This window comes from Myotis brandtii, unplaced genomic scaffold (genome assembly GCF_000412655.1).
Source record: "Myotis brandtii unplaced genomic scaffold, ASM41265v1 scaffold206, whole genome shotgun sequence".
NCBI lineage: Eukaryota > Metazoa > Chordata > Mammalia > Chiroptera > Vespertilionidae > Myotis > Myotis brandtii.
Genome location: NW_005357691.1, coordinates 569,835 through 592,712, shown reverse-complemented (window position 1 = coordinate 592,712; position 22,878 = coordinate 569,835). Strand labels below are relative to the sequence as shown.

At 38.0% G+C, this 22,878-nt stretch overlaps 1 protein-coding gene across 1 annotated transcript in view; it reads right to left on the bottom strand.

The window, feature by feature from the left end:
* The window catches only part of ADGRG4 (adhesion G protein-coupled receptor G4), a 136,085-nt gene that overhangs the window by 45,477 nt on the left and 67,730 nt on the right, over positions 1-22,878 (bottom strand). The window contains 7 exon segments of the mRNA XM_005865338.1: positions 804-882; positions 4,234-4,502; positions 6,564-6,685; positions 8,734-8,837; positions 11,365-11,410; positions 12,579-12,698; positions 17,387-17,521. Of these exon segments, the coding sequence (XP_005865400.1) occupies positions 804-882; positions 4,234-4,502; positions 6,564-6,685; positions 8,734-8,837; positions 11,365-11,410; positions 12,579-12,698; positions 17,387-17,521 (875 nt within the window).

Genomic DNA, 22,878 nt, shown 5'->3' with positions numbered 1-22,878 from the left:
GGAAGGAAGGAAGGAAGGAAGGAAGGAAGGAAGGAAGGAAGGGAAAAAGAGAGGGAGGGAGGAAAATAATAGAAAAACAATAGTACAAAGCTGAGTCAATTTGCAAAGAAAAGAGGTGGAATCTTCTTCAGGGGAGAGCTTTGTTGTTGAAAGGTAGAAAGTGTTTTCCATCCTGTCTCAGTATTTTCTTATAGTGACAACTCCAATTCCTTCCAAGTTCTGCAAGCTTTTTAATTATAATAGTTGCAAGTTATATAGCACTTACCATGGAACAGGCCACATGCTGAGCACTTTCTATACATAATGTCATTTTAATTTGCACACAGCATTGAAAGCAAACATTATTATTCCCACTTTCCAGAGCAGGAAATGAAAGTAAGAGGTAAAGTAAGTTACCCAAGGTCGTACAGAGCCCAGGTACTTAACCATCTTGTGAGTGTGTTCATGACTGTGTTTAGGTCAGAAAGGCTGAGGTTGAATCTTTCCTGAAGCCAGCATCAAGACAAAGCCTGAGGCCAGAAACACCCCACCATAATTTGATGGTCAAGAGCATCATCAGCCCTGGCCAGGTAAGTTCAGTTAGAGTGTCAGTCATCCCAATATGCCAAGATTGCAGATTAGATTCCCAGTGCAAATGTGAGAATCTACTAATGAATGCATAAATAAGTGGTACAACGAATCTCTCTCTCTCTCTCTCTCTCTCTCTCTCTCTCTCTCTCTCTCTCTCTCTCCTCTGTATTTCTCTCTAATTCATACAAAATACAGAGCATCATCACTTGAGAAGCAGAGATGCTGGTACTTACAATGGAGATGTGGTGCTCAGAGTTCCATACAGATCTTTCTTCACACTCAGTATGATTGCCACCATGATTGCTGGGATCCCTAGTGCGGGGAAGCAAGCCAAAGGCATTCCATTAGAAAGCAGGGGAAAGATCCTGATCAATGACTCTGTGCACTGATAAGTTAAGCCACTGTTTAAATGAATCACAGATGCACAGGCATCAAAATACCATTGTTTGCAAAATGTTTGTAAATTCTTCTAAGTTAAACATTTCTAGGAGTTCTCCAATCTGTTAAACTAAACAGCATGCCAGTGGCTCCAATAAAACACCCACTGGTTATTAAAAATAGCTCAAGTACCAAAAATCAACTTGGCAATAGAAGTATCTAGTTCTTCGGAATGCAAATTTGCATCAAGCCTTTCTTCTCAGATGATGAGCCGCCAATTTTTTCTTTTGTTCAATACTGCCCCTCATTTCCTGGCATCTTTTTGTCTCAGTTACCTTGGATGAAGGGCACAGGCAATCAGTTGCAGCCTTTAGTATTTTTCTGACAGGGGAGTTGTTTCTAAACTCGTTACCAGTTTGACATTTTGACTAGATCGACCAGTTAAGGACGAGTCAATTCAGCCAGACTATAATAAAGCAATCAGTTCAGTCAAAGTAGTCAAGCTTGATGTGAGTATAGACACAGGGTTTAAAAATTCAATTTCATATACATTTTGCAAAACTTAAATGATTTCTTTACTTCTAACAATGTACTTCTGCTAAACTAATAGCATTATTACACCTGCACATAGTTTAGGAGTTTTGTAAGAAGCTGTTCTAAATTCCAGAGTGCTAAGCATCTTGAGAAATCCTCCATTGTCCTATCCCCGTGGTCGGCAAACTGCGGCTCGCGAGCCACATGCAGCTCTTTGGCCCCTTGAGTGTGGTTCTTCCTAAGCCTTAGGAGTACCCTAATTAAGTTAATAACAATGTACCTACCTATATAGTTTCAGTTTAAAAAATTTGGCTCTCAAAAGAAATTTCAATTGTTGTACTGTTGATATTTGGCTCTGTTGACTAATGAGTTTGCCGACCACTGTCCTATTCTGTGATAAACAGGACAATCCCTTCAGATCTACATTTTTCTCATCTAGCACAATGGCTAGCATGATGTAGATATTTGAAAAAATACCTGTTGGAGACCAGAAGAAGAGGAGGGAGGGAAGTCTTACATTTAGGATGGAAGTTGTGAGGTGGTCCCAAGCTCTGTTTACACTTTAATAATTAAAAAATATATATCCCTATTGATTGTTATTTATTAAATGTGGACAAATCTACTGCCTTGGACAGAGACTTAAAGGAATAAGACATTTTCAACAGGTTGCTTTGGCATTAGAAAGGCAGAACTTCAAACACAAACAGATCCTAATATTCATTTTCCTTAGAGCTGATTGCATTTATCTAATAGTTAAATGCTCTGAAACTCCCTGTAGTGGGACAACTCTGGACTGGCTCCCTGACAACCTTGCAGGTATCCACATAGGCATAGGCTTGAACCACAGCTGATCTGAATTTTGACAGAATGCTTTATGATCCTCCATGAATTTAAGAAGGTAGCAAGCCTATAAGAAGGTGTTCCAAGATCATCTCCTATTTGCCTCCCTATCTTTTCTCAGAGGCTGTCATGAGACAGTTTCTCATTGCCTCCAAATTCTGAGGAGGTGTGGGGCTTTGCACCCTGCCTCCTCAGAACAGAACTGCAGAATAAAATACTGCATACCTTCAGTTTAGAGCTGGCTCCTCAACAACAAGGACTCCTAAAACTCTTGTGACAGCCATCTGTTCCCCTTTTGTTTTGCTGTCATTCTTCATAGTGTGTTAGACAAAGACTTGGGGAGCTGACACCTTTAGCTATTCTTCTTTTCACCACCAATGTAAGTAATAAACTGAATATAAAAGTTGCCTTGGCTTGTGTGTGTACTTAACACTCCCTAAGTTTTTCCTGCCTCCAAAGTACCAAGCCTAGCCTTTCCTGACACTCCAGTACCCCAGGAAGTGGGTGTAGAACCAGAATATCAAATAGATGAAAAGTCAGCCCTGGGAAACACCAACATTTAAGGAGCAAGGGTCTGATGGAGGAACAGTCTGAAGAGGAAGTTTAAAATGAATGATGATGAGGGAGAAGGAAGGCCAGGATTCAGTGCTACTAGTATTTACAGCCCCTTCACAGTTAGCCATATGTGGATTTTCAGCTCTTTGGATTATTTGTGAAGACTCTTCCACAATTTATTCAATCTTCCAGTTGACAGTTGACTAGAGATGAAGGATGTGAGGCATAAATGGGAGAGTATTGACTGTTTTGGGCTCTGTGTTTCTGACGGATTCCAAAGTGCACTAAAACAATTTTTTCGACTACGCTTTGTTTAATATTGCCTTTCTCTACTCCCCACATTAGCATAGATAATAGCACTGACCTTATCCAATTAAAGCTTGTAATATGTTAACTCATTAAAAGGATGAGTAGCTAATTGGGAAGCTATTGTCTTTAGAAAAGCAGTGGAAGATAAAATCTGTCTCCCTGTGTATCCTATGCATTCCACTTAATATACATCTCCTATGTGTCTAACATTTTCTGAATTCACAATCTGTTTTGAATAGCAAAGTGGGGAGGGGGGAAAGGAGCTGAGCTGACCCTGTCAGTTAGAAATACAGTCAAGAAATCCAATGAAATGACATCTAATTTAGGAAAGTTTCATGCTGAGTTTCATTCCTGGCTTCTTCCAGACGGAAGCAGTGATAGTGGCAGTCATGAGGTGTAGTGAGAATCAGGGCATGTCTGACTGAGCACCATTTCACACATTGCAACTCCTTTCCCTGTCCCTTAAGCAATATGGTTAGATCACAGAGGTTAAAAGTCCAAACTATAGAGACAGATGCCCTGGTTCAAATTCCAGTTCTGCCAGTTAGTATGGCTATGTTGAGTTTAGGCAAATTGCCTAATTCCTTTGTGACTCAGTGCCCTAATATATTAAGTGGAAGTAATGATTAGAGATTTTGTAAAGATTAAATGAGTATGTAAAGCACTTAGAACAGTTCTGGCACATGTAAGTGCTGCCTAAATGCTGGCTGTTATAACAGTAAGATTTTGTCGGGATTGTAACTTCCATAAGGGGAAGGATAAAATCAGCTCACTACATAGATCAGCATTTAGCATATACACAAGCAGATGCTCATTAAATATTTGAAGACCGATTCCTCACAATGGAGGTTAAAAGTTGAATTTCTAGATCAATATAGGCAGAAAAAGAGATATATATATATATCCAAATACAAGTGAGACAATCCTTAATTCTTTACCTATGATAATAACAGACTTTGGTCCCAAATAATTTGTCTAATGGAGCCAGAATTAGAAAGACACACAGGCTTAAAACAGAGACATCAAGGACAATGGCAACATACTTACCCCAACCAACTAGGCAAAATTTAAGAATATAATTGGGAATGTATATGTTGAAGACTTTAACTAGAGCAAAATACATGTGCACTGCCTCCAGGCCCATCCATGTCAAGGAAACGAGCAGGAAGTAATGAAGTGCCACTGCTGCTGTGATACAAAGTCCCTCTGTCTGAAATGATGAAGACCAAGAATTGAACAGAAAAACCAGGTTTAGCATCAGTAGTGCGGCACACAAATTGATCAGGATTTTGGAAGGATGGTCTTTTCGAAGTTTGCTAAAAGAAAAAGGACATATTTAGCAAATCAGGGTCTCTGTTTTTAATCAAGTCTTGCTATATCTTATCTGCATAATAAGTGAAAGAATGAAAAATTGCTTATTAAAATTAAAGTACTCATATCACTTCACATGTACTGAATTTTAGAGTTTCCCACCCTCTCTCCAGGTAGAGTCACAGTGACCTTTACTAACAGGAATAATAATAGTCTCTATCAACTAAGCATCCCCTTTTTCTTTTTTTGGGAGGGGGTTCAGAGAAGGAAGGAAGGTGTATCCTGGATATACAATTCTATCATCACTCCATCATACTCAAGGCTGTATCTAAATATAACCAAATAGCAGGATATCTGTGCAAACCATTTCAAGTAGTTACTTGGAGATTTCCAAAGATCCAGACATTTGCCATCATGGAAATATGACCTTAAGTTTCACTAAGTGATTACAATTGTACTTTGTGAAAACTGACCCAGTATTTTCCAAATTAGAAAAATATATATTTTCCTTTCATTCTTTTTTATTTCTATTAAGTATTTACTGATTTAAATTTTGCAATTTTCATTTGGTGTATATGTGGTTTTTAAAATTGAGGTAAATAGTAGAGTACACAAATCTTAAGAATGCAACTCAATGAATCTTTACATATGAATATACCGAAGGAAATGCCACCCAGATCAGGATGTAAAATATTTTAAACATCTCAGAAGGCTCCTCCATTCTTTCCCTCATTAAATATTCCCACTAGAGGTAACCAATATTCTAACTTCTATCCCCATATATTTAGTTTCGCCTGTACTTGGAATTTCATATAAATGGAACCATCTTCTCTTTCTGGCTTTCTTTGCTCAACTCTATGTCAATGAGAATTAGATATTATGTTGCATTGAATCGAAGTAGTTTATTCTTTTTCTTTTTACTGCTGTGAAACATTTCACTTATGAATATACCAGAATTTATTAATCCAGTTACCTATTAATGTACACTGGGGTTTCCCATTTTTGGCCATTATGAATGAAGCTACTTTGAATATTCTTGTATATATACTTTTGTGGACATATGCAATCGTTTCTCTCTAATAGTGAGATTCTCTCTAGTAGCTCCATGTATATTTATCTTTAGTAGGTATTGCCAGAGACTTTTCCTATGTGTCTATGCCATTCTTATATTCCCACCAGCAATGTATGAGTTCTAATTGTTCCATATCCTTGTTGGCTCTTACTATGTTCAACTTTTTAAATGTAAGCCATTCTGGTGGGTGCATCAAAGTGTAAGTGTGGTTTTAATGATCATTTCTGTGATGAATAATAATGTTGAGAAACTTGTCATATGCTTATTAGCTATTTAGGTAAGGACTAGAGCAGGGGTGGGCAAACTTTTTGACTCGAGGGCCACAATGGGTTCTTAAACTGGACCGGAGGGCCGGAACAAAAGCATGGATGGAGTGTTTGTGTGAACTAATATAAATTCAAACTAAACATCATTACATAAAAGGGTACGGTCTTTTTTTTTTTAGTTTTATTCATTTCAAATGGGCCGGATCCGGCCCGCGGGCCGTAGTTTGCCCACGGCTGGACTAGAGCTAGGCATAGATATCTTCTTTTATGGGGTACCTGCTCAAGTCTTTTGCCCATTTTTAAATTGTATTGTATGTCTTTTGCTTTTTGACTTGTAGGAGTTTCTACATATTCTGAATACAAGTCTTTTGTCAAATATATATCTTCTCCCAACCTACAGTTTGCCTTTTCACTATCTTAATGATGTCTTTTGATGAAAGAAGTTTTAATTTTAATGAAGTCCAATTTATCATTTTTTTCTTTTATGATTAGTGTTTTTGTATCCTGTTAGAAAAATCTTTTTCTTATCCCAACCCTCTTGCTTTAAAAAATTCAATTATAAGCCTTGGTTGTTTTCTTTTTTAACATGTCCACCTCGGAGTCTAATGGATCTGACCTATTACTATTGTGATGAATCAGAACATTTTATGAAATTAACCAGGTTAAAATGACAACAGCATTCATCAAACCAAATTAAATTTACTCAGAGCAAGAATGTATCAACTTACTGAAAAGCTATGTATGTCACCATTGCAACTCCTAGGAAAATGGAGGAGATTCCACATCCGGTGTATGTTATAAGTACTAATATCTGCTCATTCACTGCGTCCACTGCAGACCTTGATAAATCCTAGGGAAAGCATTGCATTGTTTTTATACATGTGCCAGAACAAATTTATGGTAAAATGCTTCCAGTGCTCACTAACAGGAGGTTCCCAGGGTCTATATCATCTCTGCTACAACTCTAATAAAACCAAAGTATGTAGATGAATTTATGATAAGACTGCATAGTTTGTTGAATATGTGTAGTGTAATTTGCAGTGTACAGGGCATAAAAAGCCATCAATAGCACTGGAAGAACATTTAATCCTTGATTTTATTTTCATTAACATGTCCCACACTTAAAATGTAACCAAACTAATAGATGTGAATCGGAGACGCAAAGTGAATCATTATCTGAACTAACCATCCCCAAATACTACACAAAACATCAAAAACAAATGTTCCTTTTCCTTAGAACTTAAATAACTTTTCTAAAATTAAGAGACAAAATGGACCTTGGAGATCGCATAATCCAGTAATTTCTTAACCTGAGGATCATAAAAGACCTGAAATGGCATGCAAAATCATTTGAGTATATGAGTGCATTGTTCTGGGAAGAAGGTCAGTAGAATTCATCAGATGGTTACAGAGATTCATGACCAATAAAAGGTTAAGAAGCACTGATCTACTCTGGTAATTCTCAACTGGAAATGATTTTGTCCCTCCTCTAGGGAAATTTAGCAATGTCTGCAGACATTTTGGTTGTCACAACTGGGGAAGATGCTACTGGCATCCAGTGGGTATAGGCCAGGGAGGCTGCTAAATATCTTACAATGCACAGAACTGCCCCCCACAACAAAGAATGATTTGCCCAGAATATCAATAGTGCCAAGGTTAAGAAATCCTGGTCTATGCCAATCTTTCACATTTCAGAAGACAAATCTAAGGTCCAAACAAGTGAAACAAACTGACCAAAATCACATAGGTATTTAGTGACAGAGCAGGCATGTGAGCTCTGGTGTTTTGACTTCTACTGTTATGTTTTAACCAATTTGGAGGGAGCTAAACAAAATTCTTACAAGTCAATAGGTATCAATAGAGCACCTCTTATTTGTTGAATAGATATGGTAAAAATAAATATAAAACAGACTCTCAGCACTCAAGGAGCTTACTATCAATAAAATAAACAACTCATGCATGACACATTCAACTAACAGTATATAACATATAATAAGGTAACTTAAGAGAGCTAAGAAAGTACTTGTGCATGGGTACAGAAGAAAGAACACATTTGAGAGCCATTTTGAAGGAAAACTCAGCAAGTCCTGATGTTAAGGAGGACTGTAGGGAATGAAGGAGATAGAAGATTTAACAATGACGCTGAAGCCTGGATATGTGAATTGACCAGATAACTCTTGTTTGGTTAACTGCTGCAAGTATTTTTTAATTCATCTTTCCTACACTACAATTTGACAAGAATTATTAAAATTAAAAATTTTAATGACCATGCCATTTATCCCAGCAATTATACTTCCATCAATTTATCCTACATAAATATTTACATCAGTGTTTATAGGTAAATGAATAAAAATGGTTGTTGCAGCATTGTTCACAATGGAGGAAACAGTAACAACTAAAATGCCTATCCATATGGGATTGGTTAAATTCACCATGTTAAATTCACACAATGGAATACTATAAAGACACTTAAAAATTGAAATAGATGGATACACATTTTCCTGAAAGGTGTCCTATATATATATTGTTAGGTGGAAAGTAAGTAGTAAAAACAGTATAAATTACTTGACTGGATCTCATTTTATAAAACAAAAACATATATTAATATACACATAGGAAAAGATTCTGAAAGAATATACATGAAGGTATTAAAGGTGGTAATCTCTTGGGAGGGGGATTGTAGGAACCTTTTCTGTAATGTTTTAATTGTGAGGAGCAGGCATTAATTTTATAAGGAAAAAAATAAACACTTATTTTAATCTCTATTTTGGATGAACACAGGTGAGCTTTTTTTCCACTTGACACTTTTCTATAACTTAGTTCACAAATATATTCCTGAACTGTAATCCAATAAAAGTTGTCAAAATTCTATCAAGGCGTGCTTAAGAGACAACTCACCATTAAGACTCCAAAATGGGTGAGGTGGTCACAATGACAGATTGTGTAATTTATATTTGTTTCCTTTACTTTACAGCCTGATGAATTCCATCCACCTAGCCCATCTGCAGGAGACAGAAGGAAATTTCAAAGCAATTTTTGTTTTTCTCAGAAATATTTAAATTTTCATTATATGCACCTTCCAAACATGTCTTATAATTAGTATTGTTTGTTAAGACAGCAACATAGAGGTATAATTGAACACTGAAATTAAATTAAGTCTAGTAAGCTCAATTGATTTTGGGGGGACTGCATAAATGTCATAACTTCTTGGCTCTCACTTTTCCTGTTCCTATACAGATTATGACAGATTCTAATCATGAGCAACAGTCCTGCCACCATGCTAAAACGACAGAATTAAGTGCTGTTCTTTTTCAAGTAGCACAAATAGGAAACATGAAGATCTAGAACTTTCTGAAGGACACAAGTTATGGAATATAGGCTGACACTTGGGCATGCGCTGTGAGACTGGAATAGACATCTGAAATAACCAGTTCAATCCAGAATTCAAATAATCTCATGTTCTTTGTACTCAAGCCAGATCATGGTCTGAAGCCCCGTAAGGCCAATTAAAGCTTCTGGTCTACTTGACACCTGCCTAGTTTCTCACTCCTGAACATATTTAGGATTCTAACACCAACCCTCTAACCTCCATAACCTGTAGATTTTGGGTACTAGATCAGATTTACAGTAGAACCTCCAGGGTAGCACCAGACCAAAGAGGTTATTCTAAGGCAGACAGCTAAATATGATCAACATTTTTCCATCTAGGATAACTCCATAGATTCCAGAGGTTCTTGATCCATGGACAGAGGGGTAGGGGCAAAGGGTGACCTGGAAGAACCAAGGAACTTGCATTAATGAGCAGATAAACTTATTTAGGCTGTGAGGGGCAAAGCTCACCATTTTATAAGACTCTTATCCTGGGAGACTTGGAGGGGACCAGGAAATCACAGAACTATCTCTGTTGTAGGAAAGGAATAGTATTCCCATATCCCAGGGAGTTAAGTGGGAAGAGACTTTCTCTTTTCTCTCAGAATTCCAAGGATACTGTAAAATGACAAGTTCCCAGGCAGAGCTTCCACAGGTGGAAGACTGGTCACATAGCCACTCCTGGCATTCCAGGGGAAATTGATTCTGTCTGGGAATTCTCTGAGATTAGGCAATATCCCTGAAGATTCAAATTGAGATGGCAAGTCTAAGAGGGACCCATTCAGCATCTTATCCCCAACCCATTCTCTTACTGTCCCCAAAGACTCATACCTAGCAAATCAGGAAGGGCCCTTAAAGACCAAGCTGGAAGTCTTATCTCCTCAATGAAAAGATAAAAATATTGGAGCCCCAAGAGATAAATGGACTACCCAAAGACACACAGTAAGGTTAGAAGAGATGAGGAAAAAAAGGGAAAGATTTAGCAGTAGATGTTGCAAATCTCTGTGGGAAACCACAGATAAAGAGCCAGGTGTTCATTCCTCAAATTTCTTTAATCAGCTTGAGGCCAATCTGCTCTGTGTCTTCTAGCTTTCTTCCAACTTTGCTTACCCTTGAGTTGTGTGAATTTCTGATCCCCAAAATAAGTCTCTTATAGAGAATAACATGTTTTTCTAAACCCCCATGTCCTTATTCTATATAATAAAGAGGTAATATGCAAATTGACCAGCACACCCTCACAAGATGGCTGCCCAGGAGGCGGAGTTTTTGACGCTGACTGGCATAGAAACCAACCAATCAGAACCTAATCAGGGTGAACTGCGAAGACAGAACCTAAGGTGGGGGCTGAGGAGGGGTTTTAAGAGAAGCAGCTATTTGGTGTAAGGTGTAAGAAAGTGGTTCAATTTTTTAATGACTGGTTTGGCAGTATAGTGCATATGGCTGGCTATCAGTCCAGATACAGGGATTATGTATTTTTGTCTGCCAAGAGCATCTCCTCCTGATGAAAAAGGCTTACCCCCCCCCATTTAAGCAATCCTATCCTATATAATCTATCTATACTAAAAAAGGGGGGTAATATGCTAATTAGACCTGGTCCACCGGCCATCTTCCAGACTTCCAACTTCCTTCTGGACAAAGCCATGTTATGGGGGCCGAGGCAGAAGCAGTTAGGGGTGATCAGGCCAGCAGGGGAGGGCAGTTGGCGGTGAGGCCAGCAGGGGGTTGGGGGCAATCAGGCCAGCAGGGGAGGGAAGTTGTGAGGGAGATCAGGCCGATAGGAGAGGGCAGTTGGGGGCGAGACCAGGCAGGCAGGCAGAGGCAATTAGGGGCGATCAGGCAGGTAGGTAGGTGAGCGGCTAGGAGCCAGCAGTCCCAGATTGCAAGAGGGATGTCTGACTGCCAGTTTAGGCCTGATCCCTGTGGTCCCCAATTGGAGAGGGTGCAGTCTGGGCTGAGGGATGCCCCCCCACTCTGCACGAATTTCGTGCACCAGGCCACTAGTTGATTATAAAGCTCATATTTGTATTTCGGCCAATCAGAGTTCTCTGTAGGGTCTGATAAGACAGTAGCTTCAGTAAAACTCCCTTGCTTCAACTGCCAAACAGAAAAATGGCCAGGGGCAAAGTCTCACTGAAAGACAAAGTTTTGAAAAATACTTACTGTTCTTCACAAAGTCCCAAAAGGCACAATGAACTTGATCATAATTCTAGAAAAAAGAAAAATCATAGGTAAGCACCTTTCCTTGTGATAGTTACTACACAATAGCAAGTACACACAAGTGTTTTGTTTTTTTCTTACTGTTTTTTCAAATAGTATACACACATAGACCATTTGTGAGTTGGTTTTAAGACTAACCACAGATAACTTGGGATTTACAAGAAAGAAAACAACATGTTATGCATGGTGATCTGGTGTGTGTCCCTTAAAATATTTGATAACATATGAATTTTCCACACTCTCCCCGTGCGAGGCCCAGGAGGAGGCTGTGGATGGACAGTGCAGGTCTGATGTATGGAAGGTGTTCCACATGGAACTTTGGAATTTGGGGCTCAAAGCTGAGATCAAGCCTTATAGGTACAAGGTTGAGCTGCCTCCTTCTTAGGCCTAATGAGCATTCCTGAGGCCTCACCAGCTTCTGCAATCTCTAGGACTGGAGACAATGAGAAACTGGTTACTGGGGCATGCTTGGAGTGCTGTGGACCCAGCCGGAATTGACATCTTACCCAGCTAACATGTTTCATTTGGTATCTGGGTTCTTTTTAATTCCCTTTCCCATTCTTTCTTCTTCCCTTCTAGAATTAAGAGCTGGGAAGAATATGTTGTACCATGTGGTCTTTTAGATTGGGAATGAAGGAAGCTATTAAGACTTCTCACTGGACATACATTAACATCAAAAAATGCAATAGTAGTTCATTATTATACCATGGCTAAATTTGATCATTTAGTAATATATACCTTATGTTTTGCTATATGACTATGGCTTTAAATCTTTGGTGATAATTAATACATATTGTAATGTTCTTCATGGAAATTCAAAGGATAAAGATATTTAAATATTATTTTAAGTTGTTTGCTTCACTCTCAAATACATGGAATTAAATACCATTTAGTGTGATGGGACAACCACAAATCCACATGCTCATAGTCACTCCTCTGCCAATCTGTCACAGTGCTAGAAGTTCACCATTAGTTATCCCTTTAGGCTAAGGCATTATTTCTAGAAATCCCAATTACAATACATCTCAGCTACCTGAAATGGAATAATCTTCATTAAGTTTTAGATCACATCGGTTAACTAGCCAATTATTTTTATTGGGAAAATCATGGAGGGGTTCTGAGGCCTTTTTATTCTGAGATGAAAATGGATGTGTTACCTGGTTTCCTTCAATATGCTGCAGAGTAATAACTACTGGGTCAGCCAAGTTTTGAATGGATATATCTGAAATGCTGGCACTCACAACATATGTGGTTAATGTATTAGTGACGTTATTGATCTATAGATGAAACATAAGGAAGAGGAGTTCAGGTCCTAAATTTCTAATTTTTTGCATTCCAATAATCAATATAGAATTTTGAAGTAATATACATCATTAGGTAGAGAAATATGGAAAATAAAATCACGAGTTAAGAAAGAATTCTTAGAGATTGTGTAGCTCATCTCCTGTCTTCATATAAGGTCTCATTTATACCAAATTAGAACAATTTATTAATCTCCATACACCCAAATATCTACCCAACAAGCATTGTTTTTGTGCCTGCTACTCAATACTGCACAAGCAACAAAATCAAACTATTCCCTACTTTGATAACTTTCTGGACCCCGATATGTCCTAACTTATCCCAGTTCTAACCCTCAACCATCCTTACTTCTCGGGAGCCCCTCCTTATAAGGAACATAAATCCATCATGACTTAGTTATAAGCCACTTCCTATTCTATCCTCACTGGAAATGGAAGTAGATTGATCAACATCTTGCTTGGAACAAGTCTCTGAGGTCATTCATCCCCCCAAGGAGACCAAGAACTCTGAGGCCAGAGCACAGGCATTATGTGTCTTGTTGTCTCCCACATGTAGGTATTTTATCTTGTACCCACAGTGAGTCAGTTACTTTGTTACTGGGTCACTGAAACAATATAAGCATTTTTTCAGTTAAACTGAGGCTTGGGGAGGCTTAAAAACTTGGACAAAATTCATACAGCTAGTGAGCGATAGGGCAGGGCTGCTTAACAAATGTTGGTTTAAAGGAAACAAACTAGAATGTAGTCCTTAAGGTGTGGAGCTTGATAATTAACAAGGCCAAAGTGCTACATGTCAAGGCTTCAGGAAACAAAGCAGCTGAAAACTGCCTCTTCTAGGGCACAAGTGACTGTCTCTTCTAAGGCACAAGTGAAGAGATGAAAGATAGGGCAGATGCAAGACAGGAGGGAGAAGAATCAAATCTTCTGAAGACTTGTCAAGAAAATTTAGAGGAGGTGAGCCCAAATGATGTCCCTTGGGGAGCCTACTGGGCCACTTTCAGAAGATGACAAATCTTCATATTTCTGAGCTCTGCAGCCACTAAGAACTCAGTACTTGTGAGTACAGCCTAGGTCCACTAGGAAGCTACTCATTTCCTGTTTTTGACCAATTCTGTTCCTCTAAAGCCAGCTTAATGGTTCAGGACTCCCTTTACAGTGTAATTGCTTTGGTGTAGCCTGATTTAAAGTTGGATATGGTGCAAAGGGCCTTCGCTAATAGTCAAAAGACCAAGTGTAAGCCCAAATCCTACTGTTCCTTAAAAGTTCTTTTCCCTTTCTGGGACACTGGTGACATGAAGAAAGGTAGACCAGATGACAGCTAACAACCCTCCCAACTTAGTCTGAGACATACAGTTTTCTGCAATAGAAAGACCAAAGGAAGAGAAACACCATGACCCAGAATTTAATTAACCTGTTCTCTGGCTTTGTTTTCCTTACATACAAAATAGTGGCTGTGCAGGTAAAGGAACTAAATCATTTTTCATTCTTTCACCCTAAGCTCTAGGCTCAAGTTTTACCTATTTCACTTCTGAAACTTTATATAGGCTGCTCTCTCTGCCTGAAAAACTCCTCTTTTTCTCACTATCTTTCATCTTCCAGCTCCTACTCAACCTCAGGTCTCAGCTGATACCTCTCTTACACTAGGCATTCTCTGATCTCCCAAACAAGGGTAGGTGCCATCATCTATGCTCACAGTGCCCCTGTGCCATATTGTACTTGCCTAGTGCTTTGTTCCTTTCCCTGAGAACTGCCACTAGTGGAGGAGTGGTGGAGGAGATAAATATTTTCCAAGAGTGGGGTCTTAACAATTTTTAAGGTAATATGTTGTAATCACAGTTAAGATTTTGATAAAAATATATTAGAAGAAGGAATGTGAAAGCAAACCTGTATAATTCAGGACTCAGGTGAAATGGTATTTACTCACTCCCCTACAACCAGTGGCATAGGTCTCACTCTCAGGTTACCCCTTGTTAGAATCTTTATGTCTCTGTTCTCTCCAATTAGACTGCAAGTTCCATAAAGGCAGACACCATATTGCTCATCATTGTATTCCTAGCATCCAGCACCATGCAAGACACATAGTAGGAATTCAATAAGTATTTGCTGTCTGGATAACTAACTGCGTGAATAAATAAATGAACTATGTCACCTCCAGCAGGTCCTTTTCCTATTTGGGTCTCAGTTTCCTCATTGGTAAAATGAGGAGATGAGACATTATGAGTTATAAGGGCCCTTCCGGCTCTGAATTTGATGACAAGCTAGTTCTAATCCTTCTTCATCTGGCACTATGACGTCTGTAGGCTATTTTTGGCAAAGATCTTTAATCCCTTTCGATGGAAGGTGTTAGTGAATATAAAATACTTATTAGGTTTGAAATGTATGCAGAGAAGTTTATCTTTTGTTTTATAACACAAGCACAGCCCTCTGAAGAAACAGAAAATTACCAAAATAATGGCATCTCAGACGATACAGTGAAATTACAAGCCTACCAACATGGTCAGAGTGCTTACGAATCACATTCTTAATTTTTATTAGCTGTCTTGTTCTGTATCCAGCTTAATTTTTGCTATTTAAAAAGGTATAATAGCCTAGCCAGAGTGGCTCAGTTGGTTGAGCATTGTCCTGTGCATCAAAAGGTTGTCAGTTCAATTCCCAATCAAGGCACATACCTAGGTTGTAGGTTCAATTCCCAGTCAGGTCACGTATGGAAGGTGACTGGTCAATGTTTCTCTCTCACATTGATATTTCTCTCACACATCAATGTTTCTCTCTCTCTCTTTCTTTCTCTATCTCAGGTATGTCCTGAGATGAGGATTTAGAAACTTATAATAAATATATATGCACTGAAAACATGTTGGGTACCTAGCCTTATCCTGGGTACCATAAAAATAAAACATATCTGAGCCATGACATATGCCACAGCCTACTTGAAAAATTAGGCAGAAGTATAAAACAAGAATACAAGCAGGAGGAGGAGAGCAGAGGCTCACATACTTCAAGCAGATTTACTGAGTGGGATTTGAGCTAAGCCCACAGGAATAAATAGATTTTAGATAGATAGGGGACAGGCTAAAGAATTACAGTAGAACAGAACATCTGACAGACATAGCTGGAAACAGTGTAGTATATTTAAGTTGGTATGTGGTATATTTAAGTTGGCCCAGAACAACCTTCCCCAAAATAATTCTGTGACTATTTGACCATTAGAAATTCATTCCTCTGAATAGCCTCTTTAGAAAATGCAAGCACACCTGGGCAAGTTAACGTACTGACCTATTATATACTTGAGCTTTGGAGTCAGATAGCCTGTGTTTGATTCCTAGCTTTGCCACTTCCTAGTTGTGTTATCTTGGGCAAAATTACTTAACCTCTTTGTCTTAGTCTGTTCAGGCTGCTATAACAAATTACCACAGACTGAGTAGCTTATAAGCAACAGAAACCTATTTCTCACAGTTCTGGAGGCTAGAAGTCTAAGAGCAGGGTGCCCATATGGTCTGGTTCTGGTGAAAGCCCACTCTCTGGTTGAGAGATGGCACCTTGCTGTGTCCTCACCTGGTGAAAGAGGCGAGGGAGCTCTCTAAGGCCTATTTTATAAGAGCCCTGATCCCATTTATGAGTGCTTCATTCTCAGAATCTAATCATCTCCCAAAGTACCTCCTTGCTAATACCATCCCCTTGGGGGTTAGGATTTCAGCACAATAATTTTGGGAGGATACAAACATTCAGACCACAGCATTCTTTGAGTCTCAGTTTCTTGTGAGAAGTACATGAGATAATAAGTGTAAATATTAACAACTTCACACAAATTTTGATTGCTGTCTTCCCAACAACTAAATGAGACAGAGCAGGCTGAAGGAATGGGATTTTTAGTAGGCAGAGCCCCAATATAGGAAAATAATAATAGCAATGCAAACATTTACATGGTGCTTATTATGTGCCAGCCAATATTCTAAGTACTATATATATATTAACTCTTTTAATCCTTCAACAGCCAAGTGTGGTACTGACTCTTATCATGTTTTACATAGGAGTAATCTAAGGCACATTGAGGTTGGGTAACTTGTCCAAGGTCACAAAGGAAGATTACAGCATAGCCAGCTTTAAATTCAGCCAGTCTGGTCCCAGAGTCTAAGCTCTTAACCACCACATTATATTGCCTCTCTGTTTCAATAATGGGTGAGGACTGGATCCATCAGAGAAGGTGCTGTGGAGGCAGTGAGAAAGAATAACAAATTCCTGCAAGCAATTGTTCTGTTGGACACCACTCAGTTTCAAATAAATTGGCCTGTGAGAGTGGGCATGTTGGCTTGGAGGAGGCCAGGGAGATTTGGGAGGAAAATACTGACAAGCTGAAACAGCATTTCATCAGGAGAACTTGCTGTTCTTTTCTGGCTTAGAAACATCTTGAGGACTCTGTTTGGTCACCAGATCATCCTTAAGGTCCCTTCTAAAGCTGAGAAGCTGTGAAAATTAAAAATTGTGGAATATCATTAAAATAGATGTTGATTCATGTTGTGAGCCAGAGGTTGTGCTGGGAGGCTTGTGGAATAAATCAGAAAGCATAATTCTAAAATAAACAAAACATCATGAAAATAGGAAGAGTTCATAATTACTATGAGTCACCACATGTCAGTCCATGATAATTACCAAAGGCAAGAACTTACCTTAAAAAGTGAAGTTTGGCCAAAGAAATTAAATAAGATGGTCTGTAAGTTGCTAAGAGGAATTCTCTCCTTCAGTGATTTAGGCAAATATATGGAAGCCAAAACCCTCCCCAGAGGGACTTCACTTAGGTAAATCTGCCAAGAAAAGCCAGAAAATAAAAACTAGAGAGTCATCACCCATGAGCTTGAAGTCCTCTCCACCTCCCACTCCAGCCCAGCCTCAGCCCCAGAGTATCACGTGGAGGGCTGAAGGGTGAGAACTGGCTCCACACACTATGCTATCCCTTTTACACACACACACACACACACACACACACACACACACACACTCACAAGGGCAGACATGTGCACAATCAGATGACAGGCTAAGACATGACCAGGTGCACATAGACATAGACACACACAGTACCCTTTTCTTTCTAAACCTATCTTTGAGTTTGAGTTTCTTTCCCTTTGATCTTCTTCCACCTGGGTATTTATAGAGGTGGAAAGAGGAATGACAAATTGGGTGATTTGATTCTGATTCTCATAAATAAAGGCCAGTCTTCTTCCATATAGTTCTAAGTGGGAGGGGACAGAAAAAAACAACAACAGTACAATAGCATTAGGTACTTGCCCCATAGTTTACTCAGCAATGCTTTTGTTAATAATTGAGGCAAGAAAGTGAGGTGTTTGGCCTTAAGAATTCTTCTAGAGCAGGGGTCCTCAAACTTTTTAAAGTTCACTGTCCCTCAGACCGCTGGAGGGCCGGACTATAGTTTACAAAAAACTATGAACAAATTCCTATGCACACTGCACATATCTTATTTTGAAGTAAAAAAACAAAACGGGAACAAATACAATATTTGTATTTGCATGTGGCCCGTGGGCCGTAGTTTGAGGACCCCTGTTCTAGAGGCTCACTATCAGAATAATTTGCTGATTTGACTGGTAATAATATTTGATAAGTACTAGAATATTTTTGACAGTGAAGGGGGCTTTACCAATAATTACATTAGGACCACAGTTGTAAACCTGGACTCTTCCAGACAAAACAAAGTATATAGGCACTATTATATGTATTCTCTCATTTAATCCCCCTTTCAACTCTGAAAGTATGTTGTCTATGCTATCAGGAAATGGGGGCTCAGAGAGGTTAAGTGACTTGTCTAAGGTCACATAGTTGGGATGTAATTTTACAAAGATACATGTGATTTTGTCCCACATTTCCCCTACTATCCATACTGCCAAGGAACTGTTATGTAGCTGGGTGCATCATGGAGAGATGAAAGTTTATAATTGTTCTAAGAATGATTTGTAACCCCAAAAGCCATATAGCTCTTGTCCTGGCACAAACGAACTCTGCTATGGCAATCAAGTACTATGGAGAGGCTATACTTTAACTTCAATATGTAAGCCAAACCGGCTGCTGCCAGGGTCCAGCCCCAGTGGTCCAGGGGTTCCCAAAGGTGTGGACGAAGTCAGCGAAGAATGAAGGACACAGAGACAGCGTTCAGATGATCAGCATAGCCAGGTTCTCTTTTATTGTCCTGTTACAGCTGTATTTATACCATTTGATCCTATAAGCATGCCTCTATAGTTACATCATCATATGTTTTGGGTCCTCCTTTGACCTTCTACAGTTCCTTGTTTTATGTTTATAGTTTCTTATCTGACCTTTGATAAAAATCTTATCTCTATCTAGCTCTGTTGATTTTAATCTTGTCTAGGTTAGTCTCTGTGTTCCATTATAAGGGCTAGTTTGTTGTCTCTATTCCAAGGTCATTATCCTATTGTTCTACTGTTAAGCTATAAGGAAATAACTGAAGGAAATTTTCCTATTCTATGACCTAAGTAAGGATTATGTAGCTTAAGTGTGATTGTTCGTAGTTAAGGTGATTAACTACCTGCCTGGCACTTAGTTAAGGAGTTTTACTGATTTATTCCCTTCCCTAGCCCCGTTAATCCCTAATTCCAGGGAAACATCCCCACCTGGGGAAACAACCTTTCTCGAGGAGGTGGCTCTGATTATAACATATAGCGCCAAAAAGGGGGAGCAAACATATTAAGAACAGTATGCCATATATGCCAGGTCCCTTGAAACATATGCTGTGCAGATGTTTCTTCCCTGCAGCGACTGTGTCAAGCAGCAAGGATGGACTGGCTTCCAGCAGGCCGCGAGTTTGACATGCTTGATGTAAGCAGTTTGCATGCATATAAGCATAACCAATGGACACAGACACCAGGGGTGTGAGGGCATGAGTGGGGTGGGGGTGGGTAAGGCGGAATAAGGACATATATGTAATACCTTAATAAAGAAAATTTTAAAAAATGTGAACAGGATTGGTTTGTTTGTTTCTCCATCAAGGTCTATAATAGGATACTCCATGTAACCAAAACACAATGGAAAATCAACAACTGCTTCTAGTATGGCTGAATAGCTCCTAATGGACTTGACCCTCCTGTATATAACAACTATAGAAAATACCCATGACTTGAAGACACTGAAAAATGACAAAAAGCAAGCAGATTCTGGAGAACAGTAGACATTTGGAAAATGGTAACATCACAAGTTGAGCTAACAGTTTTTATAACCTTTACCTGATGGCAGTCTAAAACTAATACTATGAAAGATGCTCAAAATTCTGGTAGAAAATCTGCAGTCTTTCTGACATGAAGAACCATAAAAAGGTCTAGACAACAACAGCCACTGGAAGGTCAGTGACAAATCCCAAAGAACAGAGAGCTAGATGGGGGTGGGGGGGACCAAAATTCTGAGTATAAAGTCTGCCTGACTTCTGAACCACATATGTACAAAACAGACTCCAAGTAAAAGATGACTGAGATTTGAGCTGCCACCCAAGCGATAGAATCTACAGTTTGATTCCAACCAAGTTAGTTGGTATAACAAAAATCAATAGTCTTTAGAGGAATATAGTAGAATACAGAGTTTCCACAACATAACACTCACAATATGCAAGACATAATCCAATATTACTCAATATATGAAAGAAAAACAAATGTGATACATTTTCAGTGAAAATAATATCAACGGAGATTAATTTTGAGATGACTCAGATGTTAGAAATAGCAGACAAGAATTTTAAACTATGTATAACTACTATAACTATGCTCAGGTATTTAAAATAAAATATGCTTGCAATTATCGCAAAAAGAGGAAGAAACAGCATGGAAACAAGCAAAAATCACACAACAAAATGGAAATTCCAGAACTGAAAATACAGTATTGAAAATTTTTAAATTGCACAGGAAGGGTTCAGTAGTAACATGAAGATGACAGAGGTCAATGAACATGAAGATAAACCAATAGAATTATGTGATCAGAAGAATAGATAGCAAAATGATTAAAAACATGAACAGAGTCTCAGGGACCTTTGAGCCAGCATAAAAAATTCTTATGTACATTTATTCAGAGTCCCAAGAGGAAAGGAGAGAGAGAATAGTGAAGAAATAGCTTAATATTTACACAAGTATTTGATTTTTTAAAAGATGCTAAAGCAAGACACTGGGAAATAAAAGTCTTCAATAAATGGTGCTGAAATTAATAGATATTAATACTGAACAAAATGAACTCCAAACCATGCACCATACCATACACGAAATATAATTCAATTAATTTGAATTATAGTCCTAAACATAAAAGCTAAAACCATAGATCTTTTAAAGAAAAGTATAGGAGAATATTTTCATGACCAGCTGGTAGGCAAAGATTTCTTAGACAAATCATCTATTGTTATTCATAAAAGAAAAGACACACATCAAAATTAAAACTTATGTTCATCAAAAGACATCACTGAGGAAATAAACAGAGAAGCCAAAGATAAAATATTTTCAAAATATATATCTGATAAATGGCTCTTATCTAGAATATGTAAAAAAAACACTTATAACTCAATAATAATATAACCCAAGTTAAAAATGGGCAAATTTTTTTTTATTGTTGACAGAATTATATATGTTCCCCATTTCCCCCTCTCTGCCTACCTACACCCAACCTCCACTTCATCCCAGGCCTTCACCACAATATTGTCTGTGTCAATGGGTTATGGGCAAAATATTTTAAGAGATACTTCACCAAAAATGATATACAAATGGCCAATACAAACATGAAAATTCACTCCACATCATTGCCCTCTTTAGAAAATAGTATTACAAATTCAAAAATACATATTATGAACCAGAAATTCCATTTCTAGGTATTTATTCAAAATATATGAAAAACATGTCCACACAAAGACTTTTACATAAATGTTCAATACAGCATTACTCACAATAGCCAAAACTGGAAACAATCCAAAATGGCCGTCAACAGAACAGACCATCTGTGGTATATCCATACAATGGAATATTATTCAGCAATAAAAGGAATAAATTTCAGAAGCAAAAAATTGAATCTCAACAACAAAAATCATTATGCTACATGAAAGAAGCCTTATACATGACAATACATATTAATTGTAATAAATATGCACAGTGCCAGGTGGGTACTTGAAATATGGGAGGGAACTTTGTAAAGTATATGATTGTCTAACCACCATGCCATACACATGAAACTAATACAAAATCATATTGAATATGAATTGTAATTGAAAAATAAATTTTTTAAAAGAGTGGAAAAATCCCCCCCAAACAGTACATAGTATATGATTCCATTTATCTAAAGTTCTAGAACCGGCAAATCTATAGTGGAAAAATATCAGGATAGTGGTTACTAATGGAGGTAGTAGTTTCAGGGATTAACTGGAAAGAGGCATGAAGGGACTTTTAGGAGTGATGGTAATGTTTTATATCATGACTAGTGGCCCGGTGCACGAAATTCATGCACATTGAAAGGGAATTAATTAGAGGAAATATTTTAATATTGCTATTTGCCCTTTCTCTATAATAAAAGTGTGAGAGATAAAAGGAAATGAGTACAATGTATATGAAAATAATACATAATTTTATTAATAAATAAACAATAATAAAATGATATAACAACAACAAACTCATGATATAAAAACAACATTGATGCAAATAATGACTGATAAAATGATTAAACTTATTCTAATATCTCCCTGTATACCACATTAACAGTAAAAACATTTTCAGAATGCTTGACTAATTTCCCTTGGGATAAAGTATTTACAACTTTAACGTCATACGCTCTTCGAACTCAAGAGAAAGCAACATATAACTGACCATGTGTGAAAACGGGTTCAGGTAGGAATATTCCTACTCTGTCTAGAGTTTGTCCTTGTGATTTATTAATAGTCATTTTACCAATCGGCACATTGTCATTTTCAGATCTAGATTTGAGATAATCCATCAAACCATTATATTTTTCAACTCTCAACTTAGATTGGTTTGCTTTGATGAAATTTATCTTACTGGCCTCCATTTTTTAATATGAATCCACAATAAACTGTTGAGTTAATTTTCCTGTATTTAAAATAGGATTGAACGTGTCTCTCACAGAGAGATGAAATCCATAATACTGCATTTGTGTGACT